General features: G+C 38.4%; 1 protein-coding gene across 1 annotated transcript in view; it reads left to right on the top strand.

Moving 5' to 3' along the window:
- RECK (reversion inducing cysteine rich protein with kazal motifs) overlaps positions 1-18,750 on the top strand; it is a 445,421-nt gene that overhangs the window by 189,620 nt on the left and 237,051 nt on the right. The window contains exon 3 of the mRNA XM_053714521.1: positions 11,201-11,275. Coding sequence (XP_053570496.1) covers positions 11,201-11,275 — 75 coding nt within the window. The remainder of the gene's footprint in view (positions 1-11,200; positions 11,276-18,750) is intronic.

The raw sequence follows: 18,750 nt of genomic DNA, 5'->3' as shown, positions 1-18,750 counted from the left end.
ATCTATACAAAAACCCATAATTTAACAAATTCGTTACAGAACGATGGATTGAATTTAGGACACAAAATCTTTCCCATAGTGGTAAACCAGAAACATTTTGGGAAGCAGCTAAAGCTGTGATTAGGGGTGAAATTAAGCAATATACTTGTAGACTCAGAGAAAATATACGTCTAAGGGAGACTCAGCTCTCTAATTGCCTTAGTAATTCCTACAATACCTACATTGTGACACCTACTGAGACTAACTGGCATAAATATATCAAAGCAAAACAGGAGTGGGATGCATGTAATCTTCAACAGATAAATAGGCAAGACCAGCGCCAAAGAGCTAGCTATTATAGATATGGCAGTAAGATAGGCAAGCTCTTAGCAAACCAGGTGAAACTGCATACAGCGAACAAACCAATTAACGCTGTTGTGGTAGATGGTGTTAGAGTTACTGAGGCAGAGGCAATCAAGAACGGTTTTGCTAAGTTTTAAAAAAAATTATACGCAGCTCCACAGACTCATATATGGAATAAAGAATGCTTTTGGGACAAAATCTCGCTTCCAAAGCTATCTCTAGAGGAGGCTGAGAAACTTAATATACCTATAACATCCACAGAGGTAACTCAAGCCATAGACAAACTCAAACTGGACAAAGCAGCTGGCCCAGATATGCTCCCGGCAGAATTTTACAAAATTCTCAAAGAGGAGATAAATACCCCACTTGTTAACCTATTCAATGACTATCTATGTAATGGTAGAGTGCCCTCTGCATATTTTGCAGCATCTAAAATTATTTTAATCTTAAAAAAGAACAAAGATCCAGAATTAATTGATTCATATCGTCCTATCTCATTACTCAACGCAGACTATAAAATATTCACAACTATTTTGTCCAACAGACTTAAACAAATCCTTGGCTCGCTGATCCATGTGGACCAGGTCGGCTTCATGCTAAATAGGAACCCAGCTGCTAGTATTCGGAAAATTTTATTACTTCTAGATTTCTCTCGTGCAGAAAAGACAAACAATTGTGAGGAAACTGCGATTCTATCAGTTGACGCTCAAAAAGCATTTGACTCGATTACCTGGGACCACTTATTCTTTACTATGGAACAATTTGGCTTTAGGGGTCAATTTCCAAAATGTATTCACGCCCTCTATGCAAAGGCTTCTTCAGTACTTCTGGTCGAGACAAGGTTGTCCAATCTCACCCTTACTGTTTAACCTGGCGATTGAACCACTGGCATTGATGATGAAGTTACATTTACAGGGGATTCTTGTGGGAGATAAATATCTCAAACTACTCCTATACGCGGATGACCTGTTACTCTTCCTCAATAAACCACAATTAGAGATTCCAACAGTCATAGATATAATTACCAAATTTGGCTCATTCTCAGGCTACAAAATAAACATCTCCAAATCAGACCTGTTATGGATAACAAGACCCTCAAGTACAGAATATACTCCACCTTTCAAGGCAGATCAATATATCACGTATTTAGGAATTAAAATTAGTACAAACCCGGCGGAATGGTATTCGTTGAACTACTCCCCATTACTAAACAAAATCCAATTAGATATTAGAAACTGGGCAAAGTTACCGTTGTCACTGACGGCAAAAATTAATTTGATAAAAATGATCATACTACCCAAATTGCTGTACATAATGCAAAATATTCCAATCCCTCTAACAAAATCAGATCTTAAATGCTTGGATAGTTCTATCAGGCTGTTTGTAAGAGGGACGGGCAAGAAACGTATTGCCTTACAGAAATGTTCGCACCCCAGACAATGTGGAGGTTTAGCACTTCCTAGCTTTTCGACTTATAATAAAATATGTTTGGCAAAGGTAGAAATGGATTGGCTTACTGGAGGGTCGTACGTCGCTTCTCTCGAAATGGAGCAAAAATTGGTCACTCCGTTTAGCCTGGCGGCTCTATTACACTGCCCTATTAAGGATCTACCATATAAGATTAAAATCAAATCTACAATATCCCACATTATTAAAGCATGGCAGTTTATTCGGTCTAGTATGAAGGACAGCCCACTAATTTCAGATTTTGTACCTATTGCAGGGAATCCGTGTTTTATTCCGGGTATTAGGAACAAAGTATTTAGTAGATGGGCTACGCTGGGCCTGCAGCACCTATTACAATTTAGGGACCCAGAAACTACTGGGGTACATACTTTCGCAGCCTTAAGAACTCGTTACCAGCTTAAAAATACAGATTTTTATGCCTACTTACAGGTGCGGCACTGGTACACCGAGACCATTAAAGATCCCGCCAGAGAATGCCTACACCCAGGTATTAAAATGGGTTTTGCCCTGTTTAAGGCAGGCAAACATGCTATTAGCTACTGGTATAGGATGGTGCTTCTCGAGACCGGAGAAGCAAATTTAATAGATATTTACTCAAAATGGAGTAGAGATATTCAAGATCTAGATCCTGATAAAATAAAACACAGTATAATTCTGGTGGAACATGCTACCTTATCCGCCTCTTGGCGAGAGTCACATTTCAAAGTCGTAAATCGCATTCATATAACCCCGGCTAGCCTAAATAGATGGTTTGGGAATTCGCTGTATTTGTGTCCTCGCTGTAGCTCTGGTGATGCCGACCTGGTCCACATGTTTTGGAGATGTGCAAAGATTCAACAATTCTGGCGAAGAATCCAATTCTGGCTGAATAGGGTACTCTCCACCCAGATAGTACTAGAACTGCAACATATCATATCATTTTCTTAATAGACCGGAGCGATCTTGCGGAGTATGTCCCTAATATCGAGTTTATTAACACAGTAATTTTGGGAGGGAGATATCTCATTCTGAAAAATTGGAAATCTACAAGGGCACCAACAATTAACAATCTAACGGCTAGATTTGGAGTTTGGCGGTAAAAGGGCTGTTAACGCTCCGCAGGTTTTTTTCTGGCCGCACCATAAATTTAACTCTGGTATCGAGAGTTCAAACAAATGCTGCGTTAGGCTCCAAAAAAGGAGCGTAGAGCATTTTTACCGCAAATACAACTCTCGATACCAGAGTTGCTTACGGACGCGGCCGGCCTCAAAAACGTGCTCGTGCACGATTCTCCCATAGGAAACAATGGGGCTGTTTGAGCTGAAAAAAAACCTAACACCTGCAAAAAAGCAGCGTTCAGCTCCTAACGCAGCCCCATTGTTTCCTATGGGGAAACACTTCCTACGTCTGCACTTAACACTCTAACATGTACCCCGAGTCTAAACACCCCTAGCCTTACACTTATTAACCCCTAATCTGCCGCCCCCGCTATCGCTGACCCCTGCATTACACTTTTAACCCCTAATCTGCCGCTCCGTAAACCGCCGCCACCTACGTTATCCCTATGTACCCCTAATCTGCTGCCCTAACATCGCCGACCCCTATGTTATATTTATTAACCCCTAATCTGCCCCCCACAACGTCGCCGACACCTACCTACACTTATTAACCCCTAATCTGCCGAGCGGACCTGAGCGCTACTATAATAAAGTTATTAACCCCTAATCCGCCTCACTAACCCTATCATAAATAGTATTAACCCCTAATCTGCCCTCCCTAACATCGCCGACACCTACCTTCAATTATTAACCCCTAATCTGCCGACCGGAGCTCACCGCTATTCTAATAAATGTATTAACCCCTAAAGCTAAGTCTAACCCTAACACTAACACCCCCCTAAGTTAAATATAATTTTTATCTAACGAAATAAATTAACTCTTATTAAATAAATGATTCCTATTTAAAGCTAAATACTTACCTGTAAAATAAATCCTAATATAGCTACAATATAAATTACATTTATATTATAGCTATTTTAGGATTAATATTTATTTTACAGGTAACTTTGTATTTATTTTAACCAGGTACAATAGCTATTAAATAGTTAAGAACTATTTAATAGTTACCTAGTTAAAATAATTACAAATTTACCTGTAAAATAAATCCTAACCTAAGATATAATTAAACCTAACACTACCCTATCAATAAAATAATTAAATAAACTACCTACAATTACCTACAATTAACCTAACACTACACTATCAATAAATTAATTAAACACAATTGCTACAAATAAATACAATTAAATAAACTATCTAAAGTACAAAAAATAAAAAAGAACTAAGTTACAGAAAATAAAAAAATATTTACAAACATAAGAAAAATATTACAACAATTTTAAACTAATTACACCTACTCTAAGCCCCCTAATAAAATAACAAAGACCCCCAAAATAAAAAATTCCCTACCCTATTCTAAAATACAAAAATTACAAGCTCTTTTACCTTACCAGCCCTGAACAGGGCCCTTTGCGGGGCATGCCCCAAGAATTTCAGCTCTTTTGCCTGTAAAAAAAAACATACAATACCCCCCCCCCAACATTACAACCCACCACCCACATACCCCTAATCTAACCCAAACCCCCTTAAATAAACCTAACACTAATCCCCTGAAGATCTTCCTACCTTGTCTTCACCATCCAGGTATCACCGATCCGTCCTGGCTCCAAGATCTTCATCCAACCCAAGCGGGGGTTGGCGATCCATAATCCGGTGCTCCAAAGTCTTCCTCCTATCCGGCAAGAAGAGGACATCCGGACCGGCAAACATCTTCTCCAAGCGGCATCTTCTATGTTCTTCCATCCGATGACGACCGGCTCCATCTTGAAGACCTCCAGCGCGGATCCATCCTCTTCTTCCGACGACTAGACGACGAATGACGGTTCCTTTAAGGGACGTCATCCAAGATGGCGTCCCTCGAATTCCGATTGGCTGATAGGATTCTATCAGCCAATCGGAATTAAGGTAGGAATATTCTGATTGGCTGATGGAATCAGCCAATCAGAATCAAGTTCAATCCGATTGGCTGATCCAATCAGCCAATCAGATTGAGCTCGCATTCTATTGGCTGATCGGAACAGCCAATAGAATGCGAGCTCAATCTGATTGGCTGATTGGATCAGCCAATCGGATTGAACTTGATTCTGATTGGCTGATTCCATCAGCCAATCAGAAAATTCCTACCTTAATTCCGATTGGCTGATAGAATCCTATCAGCCAATCGGAATTCGAGGGACGCCATCTTGGATGACGTCCCTTAAAGGAACCGTCATTCGTCGTCTAGTCGTCGGAAGAAGAGGATGGATCCGCGCTGGAGGTCTTCAAGATGGAGCCGGTCGTCATCGGATGGAAGAACATAGAAGATGCCGCTTGGAGAAGATGTTTGCCGGTCCGGATGTCCTCTTCTTGCCGGATAGGAGGAAGACTTTGGAGCACCGGATTATGGATCGCCAACCCCCGCTTGGGTTGGATGAAGATCTTGGAGCCAGGACGGATCGGTGATACCTGGATGGTGAAGACAAGGTAGGAAGATCTTCAGGGGATTAGTGTTAGGTTTATTTAAGGGGGTTTGGGTTAGATTAGGGGTATGTGGGTGGTGGGTTGTAATGTTGGGGGGGGGTATTGTATGTTTTTTTTTACAGGCAAAAGAGCTGAAATTCTTGGGGCATGCCCCGCAAAGGGCCCTGTTCAGGGCTGGTAAGGTAAAAGAGCTTGTAATTTTTGTATTTTAGAATAGGGTAGGGAATTTTTTATTTTGGGGGTCTTTGTTATTTTATTAGGGGGCTTAGAGTAGGTGTAATTAGTTTAAAATTGTTGTAATATTTTTCTTATGTTTGTAAATATTTTTTTATTTTCTGTAACTTAGTTCTTTTTTATTTTTTGTACTTTAGATAGTTTATTTAATTGTATTTATTTGTAGCAATTGTGTTTAATTAATTTATTGATAGTGTAGTGTTAGGTTAATTGTAGGTAATTGTAGGTAGTTTATTTAATTATTTTATTGATAGGGTAGTGTTAGGTTTAATTATATCTTAGGTTAGGATTTATTTTACAGGTAAATTTGTAATTATTTTAACTAGGTAACTATTAAATAGTTCTTAACTATTTAATAGCTATTGTACCTGGTTAAAATAAATACAAAGTTACCTGTAAAATAAATATTAATCCTAAAATAGCTATAATATAAATGTAATTTATATTGTAGCTATATTAGGATTTATTTTACAGGTAAGTATTTAGCTTTAAATAGGAATCATTTATTTAATAAGAGTTAATTTATTTCGTTAGATAAAAATTATATTTAACTTAGGGGGGTGTTAGTGTTAGGGTTAGACTTAGCTTTAGGGGTTAATACATTTATTAGAATAGCGGTGAGCTCCGGTCGGCAGATTAGGGGTTAATAATTGAAGTTAGGTGTCGGCGATGTTAGGGAGGGCAGATTAGGGGTTAATACTATTTATGATAGGGTTAGTGAGGCGGATTAGGGGTTAATAACTTTATTATAGTAGCGCTCAGGTCCGCTCGGCAGATTAGGGGTTAATAAGTGTAGGTAGGTGTCGGCGACGTTGTGGGGGGCAGATTAGGGGTTAATAAATATAACATAGGGGTCGGCGATGTTAGGGGCAGAAGATTAGGGGTACATAGGGATAACGTAGGTGGCGGCGATTTGCGGTCGGAAGATTAGGGGTTAATTATTTTAAGTAGCTTGCGGCGACGTTGTGGGGGGCAAGTTAGGGGTTAATAAATATAATATAGGGGTTGGCGGGGTTAGGGGCAGCAGATTAGGGGTACATAAGTATAACGTAGGTGGCGGTCGGCAGATTAGGGGTTAAAAATTTTAATCGAGTGGCGGCGATGTGGGGGGACCTCGGTTTAGGGGTACATAGGTAGTTTATGGGTGTTAGTGTACTTTAGGGTACAGTAGTTAAGAGCTTTATAAACCGGCGTTAGCCAGAAAGCTCTTAACTCCTGCTTTTTTCAGGCGGCTGGAATCTTGTCGTTAGAGCTCTAACGCTCACTGCAGAAACGACTCTAAATACCAGCGTTAGAAAGATCCCATTGAAAAGATAGGCTACGCAAATGGCGTAGGGGGATCTGCGGTATGGAAAAGTCGCGGCTGTAAAGTGAGCGTTAGACCCTTTAATCACTGACTCCAAATACCAGCGGGCGGCCAAAACCAGCGTTAGGAGCCTCTAACGCTGGTTTTGACGGCTACCGCCGAACTCTAAATCTAGGCCTAACTTTTTTACTGCATTCTCAATACATACTAGAACAACTTGACAGCTCTAATACTGGAACAATTCAACAAGATAGATTTGAATGTAAGTGGTTAGAGTTTATCAGAAGATATAGAAATAATACAGTAAGATAGTTGAAAACACCACCTTTTTTATTTCTCCCCCCCCTTTATAATTTTTTTTCCCCTCCTGACCATCCCCCCCCTCCCCCGCAACCCAACATGATTGTCCAATAGGACGTGTTTAGATACGGTTAGAACCTAAATAGTTTATATCACATCAGGTTTAATAAATATTGATGCAGAAAGTGAAAAAAAACACACACAAAAAAAAAACACATTGGTATGCTGCACTGGCAGCAAAGTTCCAATGGGTTCTGAGATATCAATTCTGTTTGGCGCCTGATTTCAGGCCATTTAAAGTGCCCCACTCAGATTTGTACAGCTAAATATAAGTGAGTCCAGCCTAGGCAGAATTATGTCAGATAGTTCAGCCAACAATTTTTCACTGGTGTGCTGTATTTAGTATAATGGCTGCTCTGGGGTACAAGATTTCGATTTCCTTCTATCTGCTGTAAATTTCCGGACCGCTTATCTGTCAAGGGAGAGGCAGATAGCATCAAATGCTGGCAGCAAAACAAACTTTAAAGGAGATTTCCATCCTAAGATATGGAGAGTCCACAGCTTCATTCCTTACTGTTGGGAAATACAACACCTGACCACCAGGAGGAGGCAAAGACACCCCAGCCAAAGGCTTATAAGGACAGTTCACCCAAAAATGTTCTCCCCTTTAAATTGTTCCCCATGATCCATTTTACCTCCTGTAGTATATTAAATTGTTTACAAGTAGCTCCTTTACCCCTATTTCAGCATGTGATTTAGCCTGTGGTATCACAACCTATACTAAAAAATGTGATACTGGAGTATATGCTATTGACAGACTATGTAAACACAGCCAGCAGAAGAAATTACAGTCTCAGTGGGTTGCAGGATAGTTTAAGTAATACAATGTTAATTTTTTATTGTCCTTTCTAAGTATTGAGCTTTGCTTTACAAACAGTTATAAGATAAGGAAGCAAGTCTGTGTGAATAAAAGTAATAACATAATGAGATCTGATATTATCTTGAAGCTCAACCCATTGTAATAGGCTGTGGTTTTAAAGCACAAAACCAGCTAATTCATATACATAAATAAACCTGAAGATGCAAATTCTCAAAGATTTTATGCTCTGCATCTGGTATAACAAGTCATTGAAAATACATTAATTGGAAAACAATTTTACGGTGTACTGTCCCTTTAAATATCCCTCCCACTTCCTCATTACCCCAGTCATTCTTTGCCTTTCATCACGTTAGGAGGTGGTAGAGAAGTGTCAGAAGATTGAGAGAGTCTTGAAAAAGGGTATCTGCCCTTTGAGATAGTGTCACTCCTGTGTCATTATATTGTGCTGGGTGTTATTATACTGATGCAGATACCACTGATTCTATAACCAGCCCTCCTTTGACTATACCCTTGTGCCAGTGTCACTACTGTGTCATTATATAGCGCTGGGTGTTATTATACTGATGCAGATACCACTGACCATATAACCAGCCCTTATCTGGCTATACACACGTGCCAGTGTTACTACTGTGTCTTTGTATAGAGCTGGGTGTTATTATACAGATGCAGATACACATCCAGTATTTCACTCAGGCTTTATTTATTCCATAACTTATCACCCAATATCACTAGCAGTCTCTTGACAAGTCACTAACTTTATTCACACTACTACTAATATTTATTTTTACGGACACCTTGCCTATCCCTGCTCCTGTCCTGACCCGGAGTTATCTACATATTTATCGGATTTAGCTATTATATCCCAGTTATCCGATGATGAGTTAACCTCTGTAGCTTCAGAGGTCAAACTTTCTGGGTTGGAGTCCTTAGCGTCTAAGCCTCCTGCTGCGTAGGAACCGTCCTTTTGTAAGGTTCTGTAATGGAACCCTGATTAAATAGTGTTTTTGTAGATATAAACCTTAAACCCAAATTACATAGGTGAATAAAATGGGCAATTAGGTAAATAGCAGTTATTACAATTGAGCTTATTATATACCTTGTTTATCCTTTTTATAGAATAACAGGTTTTGTAAAGCAAAAAGAACTCAGGAGTAAAAGGCTGATATATGAGCAGTTATAAATGAAAACTGCGGTTCAGTGTACAAAGCAAACACATGCAAAACAGATGGAGTTTAAATAAGATCTCCCCAGGGCCGGACTGGGAAATCAGACCAGCCCTGGAAATTTGTATAGACAGGACCAACCCCGCCCCCTCCAACATAGCCACGCCCCCTCCAACATAGTCACGCCCCCTCCAAGCCAGCCAACTTTTTCCCTTCAACATATATATATATATATAAATAAAAAATACAAATATTGTGAGTTAAGCAGGCAGTTTATACACAAATGAAATACTTGCAGACATACTTACACATACTTACAGACACACTACATACACAGCATACACATACATGCAGACACACAACATACACATGCATACATGCAGACACACTATATACACTTGCATACAGACGCACACCACGGCATACACATACATGCAGACACAAAACCTACACATACAAACCGACACACACATACATGCAGGCACAAAACATACACACACCACAGAGTATAGGATTTTTAGGTGGCTAATTAAAATGCCTAGATAAGCAAAACATTGACCTCTTTTGACACTGTGACTTGATGCCACATGTATGGGTCACTCACAGAGTACCCCCCTTGCTTTGATGCTGCTGCAGCAGCAGCCGCAGCACCCAGACGTCCCAGCTTCAGATTTCACTCACTGCACAGTGCACAATGACTGACAGACACTGAAAGTGCAATAAAATGATGCCCCCAGCCCCCTGCAATAAAATGAAGCCCCATCTCCCCTGCAATAAAATGATGCCCCCTGCAATAAAATGATGCCCCCAACAAAAATATGATGCCCCAGCACAAAAATTATGCACCATCTCCCCTGCAATAAAATGATGCCCCCCCAAAAAAATATGATGCCCCCAACTCAGGCGCAATGACTGTTACATCATGTACACGTTTGTGTTTATATTGATAACACATACACACTACTGCCTAGATATTCCTATTATTCCACGTATTTTATGGTGGGAAAGTTGAAATGATATGATATGTTCCACTCACTATAAACTACCCTTGCGCTGCATCCTCCATACTCTGTACTGTAACAGAGTATGGACTCAGGATGCCGGGGTAGTTTATAGTGAGTGGAACATCTGAGCGGTCAAATCAATATTTTAGCAAATCAGCACACAAATATCCTAAAGGACTAGGAATCATCACAAATCTCTATTATAGATTAGTCTATGATCCATCAGATCTTAAAGGGACAGTGTAGTCCAAAATAAACTTTCATGATTCAGATAGGGCATGTAATTTTAAACAACTTTCCAGTTTACTTTTATCACCAATTTTGCTTTGTTCTCTTGGTATTCTTAGTTGAAAGCTAAATTTAGGAGGTTCATATGCAAATTTCTTAGACCTTGAAGGCCGCCTCTTATGTGAATGCATTTTTACAGTTTTTCATCACTAGAGGGTGTTAGTTCATGTGTGTCATATAGATAACACTGTGCTCATGCATGTGGAATTACCTAGGAGCCAGCACTGATTGGCTAAAGTGCAAGTCTATCAAAAGAACTGAAATAAGGGGGCAGTTTGCAGAGGCTTAGATACAAGGTAATCACAGAGGTAAAAAGTATATTTCTATAACTGTGTTGGTTATGCATAACTGGGGAATGGATAATTAAGGGATTATCTATCTTTTAAAACAATAACAATTGTGGTGTAGACTGTCCCTTTAAAGAATAATTTAGTTTATTATCATACATTTCCAGTTTATAAATCTGAAGCACTCGACTGGCAAATAATTGTGCCTGCATTAAATATTGTGCCTGTTTAATAATTCTTTTTACATTTTTTTTTTTGAAGATCACAAAAGTTCATCACTAGTGAACATAAAGTTACACACAACATTTTTAAAGTTTGATAAATGTTTTCTTTCAATAGCAATCTAACATTATTTTTTACTGTTTACTTCAGATCTTGTCTTCCAAAAGTGAGTCTCGCCTAAAACATCTGTTGCAGAGGGCGCCTGATTACTGTCCACTCTCTGTGGTAAGGATATTGCTTTACATATAAATATAGATAGATAACAATTTGTTTTTAGTTAAAAGCTCTTGAACATATTGCCCAATATTTTTCTCTGCGGGATTCCATTATGTGTGCACCTAGTTCCTTTAGCCATTGAATGTCTTCTAAATTGACTTGAATGTATTTAATTTTTATTGTATGTTTACTTTTGCTGATGAAAACATAAAACTGAAAGTTTTTCTTTCATGATTCAGACAGAGCATGCAATTTTAAACAAGTTTTTAATATACCTTTATTATCAACTTTTCTTCATTCTCTTGGCATCTTTTGTTGAAAAGCAGGGAGTCTAGGGCACTATATGTCAACAGTTTTGCAAGAATTTTAATCTTTAAATAAACAATAAAATGGGAATGAAACAAATTTGATAATATTAGTCAATAAGATACTTTTTTTTTATATTGAATGCTCGTTCCGAATCACAAAATAATCCCTTTAAGTTATATTAACCTGGTAATATCATCCTTACCATGGAAGAGAATGATGATTACATTTTGGAAAGGCTTGTTTGTTTCCCAGTAAAATGTTTGCAATCAATGTGCAGGTCCAGGGATGGGAATTTGAAGTATAATCATCTTAAAAATAAATATCTCGATCCTGCCTTGACTGCCCTTGTGGTATCCACTATGGATTTTGATATTGTGAAAATGACTAAGAAGTCATTAAAGATACTAAACCCATTTTTTTTCATGATTCAGATAGAGCATGCAATTTTAGGCAACTTTTTAATTTTCTCCTAATATAATTTTTTCTTCGTTCTCTTGCAATCTTTATTTAAAAAGAAGGAATGTGATGCATAGGAGCTGGCCCATTTTTGGTTGAGAACCTGGGTTATGCTTGCTTATTGGTGGGTAAATGTAAGCCTCCACTAAGTAAGTGCTATCCATGGTGCTGAACCTAAAATGGTCTGGGTGTTAAGATTTACATTCCTGCTTTTAAAATAAAGATAGCAAGAGAACGAAGAAAAATTGATAATAGGAGTAAATTAGACAGTTGCTTAAAATGTCATGCTCTATTTGAATCATGAAAAAAATGGGTTCAGTGTCCCTTTAAAAGGACATGAAACATAATTCAGATAGAGCATGCAATATTTAAAAAAAATTTTTTTTAAATTATTTTAGCATAGTTACTTCATTCTCTTGGTATCCTTTGTTGACAGCGGGTAGGTAGGTTCATAGGCTTGCATGTGTCTGGAGCACTACAGTATATGGCTGCAGTTTTGCAAGGTTACTTTGAATAATGTTATACATTTACGAGAGCACTAGATGGCAGCAGTTTTTGTTGGCATGTAGTGCCTCAGACACGTGCTTGTTACCTACCTAGGTGTCTCTTCAACAAAGAATACCATAAGAGCAAATTTGATAACAGAATTTAAAGGGACAGTCTACTCCAGAATTTTTAGTGCAGTCATTTTATTAAAAAATATAAATTTGTTGCTATCTTAATTTTTTAATAAACTACACTAGACAATATTTTGGGGGCACATTAATAAAATTAACCAGAGATCCGATCTCCACTTGTAATCTAGCGCTTCATTTTTAAAGAGTTTTCCCTGCTAACTTTGCACTCCCCAGCAAACTTCATTACCTACTATGGGAAGCATCTTGCAACTAGCAGGCAAAGTCCTTTTTTCTATAGAATTCCCATCCCATCCGGCAAAACAAGCTACACATTATTAATAAATATTTAACAGGATATATTGAACATAAAAGAACTTTGAGTTGGTGGGAGACCCGGTGAGGGTCATGAGTATATGAAGATTGCTGGTTAGGGTCTAGTTTCCAGTAAAGTTACCAGTTTCATTAATTTTTCTTGAAATGGAAAAGTTAAACATTGAAACAAAAATGTACTGGAATCTCTTAAAGGGACGTTAAACACTAAATAAATGCTAGATAGAATGAAGCATTTAAAGAAAAGATTAGTCTGAGAATAGCATGTATATGTAAATTTTACATTAACTATTGAAAAAATAAGTGCAAAGTTTAAGTGTCTATAAAACAATGGGAGCTGTTATGTTGTAACTTAGGTTACCTTCTCTGCTGTGACCTATTAGAGACAGGTATAAATAGGTCTCTTGAGTGTGCAGCCAATGGTTGTGGGGAATATAACAGTGTTCCTTTTCTAATAGGAACAGAAAAGATCACAATTTCAGAATGGAATTACAGGAAACGGGACAAAACAAATAATGAACGTAAATTGCAGAGTTGTTTTAATATATACAATTTATCATTTTATATTACCATCTCAAAGTGTTTAATGTCCCTTTAATCTGGGATAGTCGCAGGCAGGGCCTGGTCAGGGAACTTTGGAGACATTCGACATTAAGCAATGTAACCCTAATCCTACCCCCCCCTTAAGCAGTGAAAGAACACTGCCAAATCCTATTGAAGTTTCGGAAAACACAAAACCAGAGTGCTTTACAGGTTAAATTTATACATACAGGGTGAAGAATGGAAACGCAAGATAAATATATTATATCTACTATAACTGATTTACAATGTGAGCATTTTGAGAATTTTGCTAACAATCTGTAGAGGGCTTTTAGAGTTGTTTCAAATGCCGACACCAGACTAGATCAGCATATTGAGGATTTGCTAGTCCCATTGACAGAAGATATAAGGGAGTTACACTCACCTACATCCCCCCTCTGTGTTTCTACAACTAACCATTACCTAAAAGCTTTTACTATTCAAGCTACTGATCCTACAAATAGAGAGCTACGAGGGATGGGGGTGATGGAGATCAGTGTCATTCTGAACCAAAACAGAAAAGTGGAGGGCTCTATAACTGGAGACCTGGTTCGCTTCTGATCCACCATGTGATGGTCTTATGTTCCTAATAGAGTAATAGAAGTAAATTGAATAGTTGTTTAAAATGTTAAAAGGACACTGAACACAAATTTTTTTCGTTTGTGATTCAGATAGAGCATGAAATTTTAAGCAACTTTCTAATTTACTCTTATTATCAAATTTTCTTCATTCTCTTGGTATCTTTATTTGAAATGCAAGAATGTAAGTTTAGATGCCGGCCCATTTTTGGTGAACAACCTGGGAACGAGGAAAAATTTATAATAGGAGTAAATTGAAAAGTTGCTTAAAATTGCATGCTCTATCTGAATCACAAAAGAAAAAAATTGGGTTCAGTGTCCCTTTAATTTGCTTCATTGTCTTGATATCCGTTGTTGAAAAGCATATCTTAATAGGCTCAGTAGATGCTTATTGGTGCTGCACATAGATTGACTCTCCCATGTGCATTACTATTTCTTAAACAAAGGATATCTAAAGAATGAAGCAAAGTAGATAACAGAAGTAAATTGGAATGTTGTTTAAAATTGTATTCTCTATCTAAATTGTGAAAGAAAAACTTTGGGTTTTATGTCCCTTTTAGTGCTTAGTACATAAAATGTTGCACATGATATGATAACGTATTCGCTTGAATTGCTGTAAATGTAAATGTTTGTGTGTAAATAAAATTTGCATGTATGTTTTATTATAAAAGAGCACTCTTATTGAATATATAATGAGAGGTGTGCCAGAATCTTGCAGACAAAATGAGGGACTGACTGGGCATTCTGGGGCCCTCCAAGGCAGTGATTGTGGTTTTTCACCTAGTCTTGGGCCAAGCATGCAAAATTCATGAAGACTCTATTGCCCATTGCCCTTGCAAAGTATCTTGTATCAGGGTTGAGTCTTCCAATTTAAAAATGTATTCGTTTCTCAGACCTTCAACAGGCAGGTCGTCTTCATGTGGTCTCCAGCCGCACACTGAATAGTGAATGTAAGGTTTCCTTTTTATATGGGGGTACCCTTGCATTCCTATTAGCTGATTTAAATCTTCATATTCAAGTCAGCCAATCGGATGAAAGTAAAAAGCTTTCATCCTTTTGGCTGATTTGAATTTAAAGATTCAAATCAGCCAATAAGAATGCAAGGTCACTCCTATATAAAAGGAGTACCTTGCATTCACTATTCAATGTGCAGCTGGAGACCGCATGAAGAGGACATCGCTGTTAAAGGTCTGAAGAGGACAACCAACGTCGCCGTAGACCTCGCTGCTGCCACCAGGATGAAGATAGAAGATGGACCGCCGCAGGGATGAAGATAGAAGAAAATGGACCTGCAATGGATGAAGATGGAGTGGTGCTGGGATGAAGATTGAGCACCGCCCATCATCACCAGTGAGTCCCAACTTTGGGGTTAGAATTATTATTAAAAAAATTCTTTGTTTTTTTTTTTAGATTAGGGTTTTTTTTGACCAGCAAAACAGCTGAATGTCCTTTTTGGGGTAATGAGTAGTTTAGGATTTTTTTAAGTATTTATTTTTTATTTTTGGGCCTTGGGGTATTGTAATGTTAAGGGTTAGTGCTTTTTTAAACAACAAAACTGATTACTTTAGGGCAATGCCCTACAAAAGGCCCATTTAAGGGCTTTTGGTAGTTTATATTTAGAATAGGGTTTTTTTTTATTTTGGGTTGTTTTTTAAGGGGTATTAGAAAAGGATTTTTTTTTGGTAATTTTGTTTGTTATTTTTTGGAATTGGTGTTTTTTTTTTATTTTTCAGTAATGGTAGTTTTTATTTTTTTTTAGATAAGATTAGGTTTTAATTTAATTTTACAGTTAAGTTTTTTTATTTAAGATTTTTTTAGTTAATTTATGGGTATTTTAATTTGGGTTAAGTTAGGCGGTGTTAGGTTAGGGGTTTAGATGATACTTTATTACTTTGCGTTGTGGGGGGATGACGGTTTAGGGGTTACTATTTCTCCAACATTGGTGTGTCCGGTCCACGGCGTCATCCTTACTTGTGGGATATTCTCTTCCCCAAAAGGAAATGGCAAAGAGTCCCAGCAAAGCTGGTCACATGATCCCTCCTAGGCTCCGCCCACCCCAGTCATTCTCTTTGCCGTTGCACAGGCAACATCTCCACGGAGATGGTTAAGAGTTTTTTGGTGTTTAAATGTAGATTTATTCTTCTATCAAGTGTTTGTTATTTTAAAATAGTGCTGGTATGTACTATTTACTCTGAAACAGAAAAGGATGAAGATTTCTGTTTGTAAGAGGAAGATGATTTTAGCAGACAGTAACTAAAATCGATTGCTGTTTCCACACAGGACTGTTGAGATGAAGTAACTTCAGTTGGGGGAAACAGTTAGCAGTCTTTTCTGCTTAAGGTATGACTAGCCATATTTCTAACAAGACCATGTAATGCTGGAAGGCTGTCATTTCCCCTCATGGGGACCGGTAAGCCATTTTCTTAGTTAAACATAAAAGAATAAAGGGCTTCAAAAAGGGCTTAAAAACTGGTAGACATTTTTCTGGGCTAAAACAATTGCTTTACTAGGCATATTATGCAGATTCTAACTAATTATTGGTATTATAATCTTGGGGAACGTTTAGAAAAACGGCAGGCACTGTGTTGGACACCTTTTTCAGATGAGGGCCTTTCTAGTTATAGACAGAGCCTCATTCTGGGACTGTATAGGGGTTAAATGTAAAAACGGCTCCGGTTCCGTTAATTTAAGGGTTAAAGCTCTGAAATTTGGTGTGCAATACTTTTAATGCTTTAAGACACTGTGGTGAAATTTTGGTGAATTTTGAACAATTCCTTCATACTTTTTCACATATTCAGTAATAAAGTGTTTTCAGTTTGAAATTTAAAGTGACAGTAACGGTTTTATTTTAAAACGTTTTTTGTGCTTTGTTGACAAGTTTAAGCCTGTTTAACATGTCTGTACCATCAGATAAGCTATGTTCTATATGTATGAAAGCCAATGTGTCTCCCCATTTAAATTTATGTGATAATTGTGCCATAGTGTCCAAACAAAGTAAGGACAGTAATGCAACAGATAATGATATTGCCCAAGATGATTCCTCAAATGAGGGGAGTAAACATGATACTACATCATCCCCTACTGTGTCTACACCAGTTATGCCCACACAGGAGGCCCCTAGTACATCTAGTGCGCCAATACTTATTACCATGCAACAATTAACGGCTGTAATGGATAACTCCATAGCAAATCTTTTATCCAAAATGCCTACTTATCAGAGAAAGCGCGATTGCTCTGTTTTAAACACTGAAGAGCAAGAGGACGCTGATGATAACTGTTCTGACATACCCTCACACCAATCTCAAGGGGCCATGAGGGAGGTTTTGTCTGATGGAGAAATTTCAGATTAAGGAAAAATTTCTCATCAAGCTGAACCTGATGTTGTGACATTTAAATTTAAATTAGAACATCTCCGCGCACTGCTTAAGGAGGTGTTATCTACTCTGGATGATTGTGACAATTTGGTCATTCCAGAGAAATTATGTAAGATGGACAAGTTCCTAGAGGTTCCGGTGCCCCCCGACGCTTTTCCTATACCCAAGCGGGTGGCGGACATAGTAAATAAAGAGTGGGAAAGGCCCGGCATACCTTTTGTTCCCCCCCCTATATTTAAGAAATTATTTCCTATAGTCGACCCCAGAAAGGACTTATGGCAGACAGTCCCCAAGGTCGAGGGGGCGGTTTCTACTCTAAACAAACGCACTACTATTCCTATCGAAGATAGTTGTGCTTTCAAAGATCCTATGGATAAGAAATTAGAGGGTTTGCTTAAAAAGATTTTTGTACAGCAAGGTTACCTTCTACAACCAATTTCATGCATTGTTCCTGTCACTACGGCAGCGTGTTTCTGGTTCGAGGAACTAGAAAAATCGCTCAGTAAAGAATCTTCGTATGAGGAGGTTATGGACAGAGTTCAAGCACTTAAATTGGCTAACTCTTTTGTTTTAGATGCCGCTTTGCAATTAGCTAGATTAGCGGCGAAAAATTCAGGGTTTGCTGTCGTGGCGCGCAGAGTACTTTGGCTAAAGTCTTGGTCAACAGATGTGTCTTCCAAGACAAAATTGCTTAACATTCCTTTCAAAGGTAAAACATTATTTGGACCTGATTTGAAAGAGATTATTTCAGACATCACTGGGGGAAAGGGACACGCCCTCCCACAGGATAGGTCTTTTAAGGCTAATAATAAGCCTAATTTTCGTCCCTTTCGCAGAAACGGACCAGGCTCTAATTCTGTATCCTCTAAGCAAGAGGGTAATACTTCACAACCCAAACCAGCCTGGAAACCAATGCAAGGCTGGAACAAGGGTAAGCAGGCCAAGAAGCCTACCACTGCTACCAAAACAGCATGAAGGGATAGCCCCCGATCCGGGACCGGATCTAGTGGGGGGCAGACTTTCTCTCTTTGCTCAGGCTTGGGCAAGAGATGTTCAGGATCCTTGGGCGCTAGAAATAGTTTCTCAAGGTTATCTCCTGGAATTCAAGGAACTACCCCCAAGGGGAAGGTTCCACAGGTCTCAATTATCTTCAAACCAAATAAAGAGACAGGCATTCTTACATTGTGTAGAAGACCTGTTAAAGATGGGAGTGATACATCCAGTTCCAATAAGAGAACAAG

The sequence above is a fragment of the Bombina bombina genome, chromosome 5 (assembly GCF_027579735.1).
Source record: "Bombina bombina isolate aBomBom1 chromosome 5, aBomBom1.pri, whole genome shotgun sequence".
NCBI lineage: Eukaryota > Metazoa > Chordata > Amphibia > Anura > Bombinatoridae > Bombina > Bombina bombina.
The sequence above is the reverse complement of the archived record's forward strand: the minus strand, read 5'-3'. Positions and strand labels throughout refer to the sequence as shown.